General features: G+C 51.8%; 1 protein-coding gene across 1 annotated transcript; it reads right to left on the bottom strand.

Moving 5' to 3' along the window:
- Window positions 1-277: 277 nt before the first annotated feature.
- On the bottom strand, window positions 278-6,784 carry BATF2 (basic leucine zipper ATF-like transcription factor 2). Its single transcript, XM_074959778.1, has 3 exons — window positions 6,531-6,784; window positions 4,608-4,709; window positions 278-1,205 (listed from the first exon to the last, which is right to left on the bottom strand). Exons 1-3 carry the CDS (start codon window positions 6,636-6,638, stop codon window positions 1,011-1,013), a joined length of 405 nt encoding a protein of 134 aa, XP_074815879.1. The 5' UTR covers window positions 6,639-6,784; the 3' UTR covers window positions 278-1,010.
- Window positions 6,785-8,599: the final 1,815 nt, after the last annotated feature.

Genomic DNA, 8,599 nt, shown 5'->3' with positions numbered 1-8,599 from the left:
ACTCTGATTATATGGCTAATGTGTACACCATAATGGGGTGTCTGGCTCATAATATACCAATCTAATAAGTGAGCCTCTGCCTCAAAAACTGAACCCCCTCATACAAGAGAATAAACCCAGTTTAATTTAAGGTTCACACCTGTGCAGACACAAACCCCAAACCAATAGACTCTCATGCAGAAACACAGTGTCTATTACATAGAACAGACATTTACAAAAATGTCAGAAGTTCACCGTTGTCTCATTAAACATGGCGCCCAGTTAGCAAAGAACCCAGGAAAATATCAGTTCTTTTTCAGTACAAACAATTGCCCAGACAGCAGCTTGGTAATGGCTCCTTAGGGTAAAATTTACCCTGTACTTAAGGCTAGGGAAAAAGCCTGGACACCATAATGCAACAGGGCTGCACTGAGGGCTAAATGGATAGGGCCTAGCACTAGCCCCTCTGAGTTGCACCTTTTAGGGAATCCCAGCGGATTGGCATCCCCAGTTCTGTGGTAGGGGGGAAACCAGGCTGGCTAGAGCAAGGTCAGGTGTTCGCTGGAGGTTGGGAGCGTGAATTTTATGAGTCTCCTCACATGGCACCAGTCTGTTTTGGCTTTAGTGTTAGACAGCATCAGACAGGGTCTTCTGCTCCCCATTCTGTGCTGGGTTCTGTCTGTGCCTGATCCCATTCTGGGATACCTCAGGGATTGGTCAGGAATTCCCCCTCTAACCATGACCTGCGGAAGATGGTTTGATTGTTGTGGAGAGATCGGCTGCCTGGAAGGAAGCAAAGCTGCATCCACTCACCAGCCCACCCCCCAGATTATGTTTGGTGCTGTCCTTTCAAGCATCGGCTTCTGGCTGAGGTCAAAGATGGAATTACATGGGCTGTGGGCCTGAGCCAGGGCAGCAGGGAGGGAGAGATACTGGACTGGATGGGTCCATGGGTCTGATTCAGTGCAGCAGCTCTTCTCTCACAGTTTAACAGCCCTCCTTAGCTTATGACTCCCAAAGGATAGCCAGGGTCACTGTATCCCCTGGTTCAGCTCCTCAGCCAGCCAGTGCAGAATGGGGGTCTGTGTTGGCAAGGAGGGAGTCAGCATGTCTGGGCAAGTGGATTCATGGTTCTTGAGCATTTGAGTCCAGTACTTCAGCTCCTCCTTCAGGGTCTCAATCTCCTTCTTCAGGGCTGTGTTATCCTGCTCCAGCTTCTCATGTTGCTGGGGTGAAGGGAGCAAAGAAAGAAGGGTTTAGACTAAAATTCAGGCAACACTGGAGAATGGGTCTCTAGGAGGCCAGGTTCAGCAGGGAGAGGGAGTGGAGTCTAATGGGTTAGAAGGGGAGAGGGGTGCTGGGAGTCAGGACTCCTGGGTTCTGTTCTCAGTTCTCATTCTTACTACTTGATTATTAGTAAGGTTAATATTTTGTCACCGTTATTTTTAGTACAAGTCAGGGACATGTCACGGGCAATAAACAAAAATTCACAGAAACCTGTGACCTGTCCCTGACTTTTATCAAAATAATTGTGACAAAATAGGGCTGATGGGGGGAGGACTGAAGCCCGAGTGGGATGGGGAAGAGCCTGAGCCCTGCTGTGGAAGGGGGGAGGGGTCCAGCGTGCACTGCTGCTGTGGCTTGGAGTGCTGGGGGCCACCCGTGGCAGCTGGGAGCTCCGGGGACCCCCCACCACAGCTGAAAGCTCTGGGACCGATGGCTTGGAGCTCTGGGTCCCCATGCCAGCTGGGAGCTCCAGGGCCCCTGCTGGCTGACAGCTCCAGCCTGTCCCCTCAGGGCTGAAGTGGAAAATGTCACAGTGGTCTCTAAAAGTCATGGAATCGATGATGTAATCTTCTCCTTAATTATTAGGAAGATCAGCTCTATTAATTATTTCTAGCCAATTCTGTGCAGAACACCAGTGACCCCTGGTGGTTGATGTGGGGGCAGGCACAGTCACAGAATAGCAAACAGCAACAGTGGGTACGCAGCTGACTCCAAACAGCGGGGCACAGGCTCTGATGGTGCTTTCACATCAATGCCCATACAGCAGGACATGGGTGCTGGGTTAATAGGCTGGTCACTGTCTCTCATGAGCCAAATTCTGCTCCTAGTTACCCCCGTATCTGCTTTTACAGGGTCATGCAGAGGGACAGAATTGGGCCCAAAAAATTGTAGCTAATCCATGGCCAATAACATAATCATGCTGGTGCAAGGATAGACGCCTGATTTCCCCCGCCCTCCACCTGCTATTGGCTGTGCTGGATCTAGGACTCCTGGTTGAACAGTTCCGGTTCTATCCAGCAGGGGACGTTGCTGTGCCTGCACATTCATCACAGTATGTGCCCTGCGGCTGCGTTAGCATTGCCCTCAGCACTGCCACTCACTTCCCGGGCCTTTAAATCTGCAGCCTTCCCCTCGCATGGATGGTGCTTGAGGATTTTTAGGCACCTTGATTGCACTGAAGATGAGGTGTGGGGGTTGATGAGGGGCCAAAAAGGCCCTGGGGTAAAGAATAATAAGGAAAATTTTCCAGTGCTGTTCTGTACATCAATGTTGCGGCCTCCTCTGGAATACTGGATAGCAGAGGAAGGTGGTCGTAGTAGTCAGAGTGAATTCCCTGCTCTGCCACAGATTTCCTCTATGGCCTTAGGCAAGTCCCTTAGTCTCTATGTGTCTGACTTTCCCCATCTACACAATGAGGATAACAGCACTGCCCTGCCTCACTGGGGTGTGGAGAATAAAAATGCATTAAGGCCAGTGAAATGCTCAGTGACTAGGGTAATGGGGTGCAGACAGGTACCTGAGCTAGGTTCTGTGTGCACTGCTGGTCACCCCATCTCCAAAAGGACATTGCAGAATGAGCAGGGGGGTTAGAGGCCTGAAAACACTCTCTGAAAAGACTGGGATGGGTTTCAAGGAGACAAAGGAGAGGGGACATGATCGAAGTATCTAAAATACTGACTAGTCTAGAGAAGGGAGATGAGAGCTTCTGTTCTCTGTGTCTCGTACCATAAGAACAAGGGGCTGTTTGATTAAATTGAAAGAGGAAAATTCACAACCAATCAAAGGAGAAGCTCACTTATACAACATGGCATTTGACTGTGGAACTCTCTGCCACAGCAAGTCACTGGGGCCAAGAGGTTAGCAAGACTCTGAAAAAGGAGCGTGGAAACGGATATGGAGAACAGGAATAGCTGCTTTTATGGGAACCTTACACCTTTCTCTGATGCATCTGTTGCTGGGCACTGTCAGAGACAGGCTACTGGGCCAGCCTGGCACATCCTATGTTCCTGCTCTGTGCAAGGTCTCTTGTCTCTCACTGGCTCCCTACCAGAGTCCAGACCACTGAGCGCTTTTGCTATCACTTTCCCTCTGACAGCTCAGCTGGACATAGCCTTGTGTCCTTGCTAGACACGGTGTCTCCTTAACCAATTGCATGCAAAGGGAATGGTTTGGAAAACCCCCTGTGTACCTTGCTATGGGGATGTAATAGAGAATGGAGGGCTAGAAATTCTGCAGCTCACAAATGCGATGGAACAGACTAGTAAGAGACGGTGAGAGTCTAATGGGTATGCATGGTCTGGGAGTCAGGACACCTGGATTCATAGATTTTAAGGCCATAAGGCACCATCATGATCGATTCTAGTCTGACCTCCTGCATAGCACAAACCAGAGAAGCTCATTCCTAGCTTGATCCCAGCTCTGCCACTGACCTGCTGGGTGAGCCTGGGTAAGTCCCTTCCCCGCTTTATGCCTCTTTCCCCTCCCACCCTTTGTCTATCTAAACTGTCAGCTCTTCAGGGCATACAGTGATGTAAGGACTAACACGCAGGACGGGAGCCAGGACTCCTGGATTCTAGCCCCAGCTCTGGGAGAGGAGCGGGAGGTTTCATGGGCTAGAGCAGGGAGAGGGCTCAGAATCATTTCCATGAAGGTGGCAGTTGAGCCCAGGAGGAATGAGTCCCAGTGTTCCCCCAGCCCTAGCCACTAAAGCATATTCCCCTCCTAGAGCAGAGAACAGAACCCACGAGTCCTGACTCCCAGTCTCCTGCTGTGATCATGGGCCTGCACTGACTTCACACAAACGCACCAGATCCCACACCAGCAAACTGTGAGGGGCCCAGGGGCCACACTTAATGCATGTGGCTATTTTTGGTTCACAAAACCCCAACTTTCTGGTGCTGCAGGAAACCATCTTGCAGAGCCCCAGCTCCTCATCCTGCCTCCAATCCTTGGCTCTGGACAGCCAGGACGGCACCTCACCCCATCATCCCATGCTTGGGTCTTAAAGAGCCAGCGATTGCTCCAGGGCTAGAGAGTGAGACCCTCCCTCCTCCAAGGCTGTGGTTCCAGCATGTCTTACTAAGGAATCCCACCTCAGGGCCTTGCCACTTGTGCTGACAGAGAATCCCTGCTCACCGGTAGAAGTATAGACCTTAGGACACATAGTTATACAGTTTTGATCACCTCCACCAGAGGGCAGTAGTCCTCGCACCTATGACTTCCCTGACTCCCACCATCAGTTCTTGTTAAGTTGCTAACGGGGGAGCCTTCCCTTTGGGGGGTCCTGCACCAGCACCCCTATATTTCATCCTGTCTTGTCACTGTTAGCCCCCTTCACTGACCTGATGGAGCTCATCCGCCTTCTCCGTGTGTTTCTGTCGGCTCCTCTGGGCAGCTGCCCGATTCTTTTGACGTCTTTTCAGCTTCTTTTCTTCCAAAGAATTCTGGGAGACAAATCAACCAGTGAGGCACGAGATGAGTTGGCTGGGCCTCAGCTGAGGGGGCTCCCCAGAACAGAGGGCACTAGCTGATCCCCAACCCACCCCCTTAGCAGTGAGGCCGAGGGCTGGATGGGCCACTGGGGCTGACCCCCTTCTCCCCTCCTAGAAGTTGGGTGAAGTGAAGCCAACCATGGGGAAGAGCAAGGGGAGAAGGGAGGATACCTGCCCTGCTGCTACCCACACTGTGCCTGCGCTGGGGCTAGAAACAGGGTGCTGTGGGATCCAGTGGGTTAGAACAGGAGACTGTGTCAGGGCTCCTGGGTTCTAGTCTTGGTTCAGGGAGGGGAGTAGAGTCTAGTGGTTAGAGCTGGGGAGGGCGCTCAGGACTTTGGGGGTGTCTCTTCTCTTCTCTTTATCATCCCAAGTGAACCCAAGCCAACAACAAAGCACCAGAGTTCTGGGGCAATAGAACACATAGGACGATGGCTGTTGGCACTGGCTGCTTTGAACACACACCAGTCATGGCTCAATGGTGAATCTGCTCAGGGCTAACCCTGTCCCGCTATGCCTCATGGCAGCCATGGGCACACTCCTTCATGCATACAAGGGCTGTGGCTTTTAAAAGCCCCCAGGGGATTTAGGAGCACAGGCCCAGTGACTGTCTGTGGGTTGGGGCTCCTAGGTGACCTAGGCACTGTGGAGAGTCCCACCCAGGCCGGCAGTCAGTCTCCCTATTGTGATCCCAACTACCTGAGGGGAACCTGAAGTCAATGCTGGGCATGAATTGGTTATTCCAGGGTGACAGACAGCTACAGCTGGCCCTCTGCCTGTCTCCCCACATCTTTCTCACTTTTTACACACACACAGTCTGGCACAGACACAGTCTTTGTCATATACACAGTCACACAATCTCCCTTTCACACAGGCAGACACACACACACACATTCAGATACACAAAATATCTGTCAAATGTTCAGACACACAATCTCTCTGTGACACACAAAAACACTACACTCCTACCCATACAGTTGTCTCTGTCACACAAACACTTTCTCACACACTCTCTTGCACAGTTCTCTCTCTCTCACACACACACACACTGTCAAACACACATACTATTTTCTGTCACACACACAGGTCTCTGTCTCACACTGTTCTCTCTCTCTCACACACACTGACACACATACAGGTCTCTCTCTCAGAGACACACACACACAGATCTCTGTCTCATACACACACACAGTCACACAACACACAGTTCTCTATCACACTCACTGTCACACATACTCACGTACACATACAGGTCTCTGTCACACACACAAGCACAGTTCTTTCTGTCACACATTTTCTCACACACATGCTCTTGCACACATGCACAGTTCCCTCTCTCACACACACACACACACACTGGCAAACACACACATTTCACACACACAGTTTTCTGCCACACACACACAGAGGTCTCTGTCTCACACAGATCTTTCTTGACAGGTTTCAGAGTAGCAGCTGTGTTAGTCTTTATTCGCAAAAAGAAAAGGAGTACTTGTGGCACCTTAGAGACTAACAAATTTATTTGAGCATAAGCTTTCGTGAGCTACATCCGATGAAGTGAGCTGTAGCTCACAAAAGCTTATGCTCAAATAAATTTGTCAGTCTCTAAGGTGCCACAAGTACTCTTTTTCTTTTTACAGATCTTTCTGTCTCTCTTACACACACAGTCACACAGTTCTGTGTCTCACATACACACTGTCACACATGCACAGTTCTGGCACACTCACACAGTTCTCTCTGTCACACACTCACACAATCTCTCTCTGTACTTACCACTCCAGGCATTAGTATATTCCCATCCTGCGAGTCCTCAGAGAGGCAGCTAGTGCTGCTCTGGGACAGAGGGTTAGTCCCAAACCGCTCCATGCTGTGGACATGCATGGGGTTAGCTCTTGAGGTGACAGACCACCAAGGAAAAGTGTGTCCTCAGGCAGAGGGGTGCTTAGGACCTTGGGATCATCCCGAGAGCCCCTGTGCTTCGCTGGCCTGGCCAAGCTCTCCCTTACAGGCTGCCAGCCATCTCCTAAGAGTCCAGTGCATTCGAGACGCCAGCCTTTATATTCGTGACGCCAGCCTCAGTTTCGATTTATCCTAAACCAGCCCTTTGCTCAGAAAAGTCTGGCTCAGCTGGAAGACACGTGTTTGGAATTTCCTGCTTTGTGGGCAAGCCCAAGAGCTTCCTCCTATCTGGCTGGAGACAGAACATGCGGCGTCCCCTGGCCAGTTCCCTAAGTGCTTTCACTTTTCTGCAGGCAGTTGGTTCCTCATTCCTGCCTACGGGGACCAGATAGTAAGTATGAAAAATTGGAACGGGGCATGCGGGTGGGAGGTAATAGGCACCTATATACGACAAAGCCCCAAATATCAGGACTGTCCCTATAAAAGCGGGACATCTGGTCACCCTATTCGTGCCCATGATTGCCCCTGTCCCCAGGTCTGTTCAGAGCTTCCTCACCACCCTGCTGGCCTGGCAGCCAGTCCTAGGTCTCAAGGCCACACTAGGGGAGAAGACAAGTCCTCAAGCTTTAAATATCCTCCTGGGGCATATCCTCAGATAGTGCAAACCTGCAGATCCTTCCAAGCCAAAGGAGGGAAGGCTCATGCGGGATTTGCACCAGTGAGGATCTGTCCCATGGCGGATACTTTCCCTTCAAGATATAATGTTACTATTTAGCAGTAAAAAGTGACAGTGAGGTCTAGTTGCTTAAACACAGGTCTGGGAGGCAGGATGCCTGGGTTCCTTTGCTGGTTCTAGTGTATGTAGTAGGGGGAGGGGCAGTTTAGCGGCTAGAACAATGGGCATAGGCAGCGGGTATAATAGGCCAGGGGAGGCTAAGCCTCCCCTGGCGCAGCTGCTGCCACCCCACCACTGGATGCCTGGGCCATGGTGGGCCCGCCTCTGCTCTGCAGCAAGGGCTGGGCATGGGGGGCCTTGCAGGGGAGGGGAGTGGAGGCGAGGATGGATGCTGTGCGGGGTGGGGGGGGGCCTCGTGTGGGGGAGGAGAGGAGGGATGTGGAGAGTGCGAGCAGCAGGGACCTCAGGGGAAGAGGGTGTGTGGAGGAGAGGAGGGACGCAGGGAGCGGCGGGTGGTAGGGGCCTCATGGAGGAGGAATGTGGTGAGTGGTGGCAGGGGGGGACGAGCAGGAAGGGGGAGATGGTGGGGCAGAGCTGGGGTGGAGGGTGGGCATGGTCATGGGTAGAAGAGGCGGGGCAAAGAGCTAGCTTCCCCCAGGGGAAGCTTCACCCACCGCCCATGGCAGTGGGGACTGGGAATCAGAATTCCCTGGCAACCCTAGGCAGCGGCCAGCTGTCCACAAAGGAGTCCAAGGACTCAGCGGATGCTGCCCAGAGGAACTCTGCCCAGAGATGTGAGGCAACAAGAGAACGGAAATAGGTCCTCTGCAATATCTTTGGGGACCATTTTGTGCTAAGTCTATGATTGGTTTATGTATGATTGCGCTCTACTCCTTGGGGGTGGGTTACAGCCCCTACAGGGACTACAGACAGTGGGGGGTGATTAAGGTGAATCACTGAGGGCAGGTCTACACTTAAAACACTGCAGCTGCACTGCTGTAACGCGTCAGTGAAGATGTTACTTAGGCTGAGAAGAGGGATTCTACCATCAGTGTAGGAAATCCACCTCCCCGAGAGGCAGTAGCTATGTTGATGGGAGAATTATCCTGTTGACTTAGCGCTATCTACACCAGAGGTTAGGTCGGTTGAACTGCTTCGCTCAGGGGTGTGAATTTTTCACACCCGGGAGTGACATAGTTATACCGACCTGATTTCCAGGTGTAGATCTGGCCTAAAGATAAACAACTCGAGTGAGGTATGACCCCTG

The sequence above is a fragment of the Natator depressus genome, chromosome 7, assembly GCF_965152275.1.
Source record: "Natator depressus isolate rNatDep1 chromosome 7, rNatDep2.hap1, whole genome shotgun sequence".
In the NCBI taxonomy this organism is placed as follows: domain Eukaryota; kingdom Metazoa; phylum Chordata; order Testudines; family Cheloniidae; genus Natator; species Natator depressus.
This window is presented reverse-complemented; position numbering and strand designations above follow the sequence as displayed.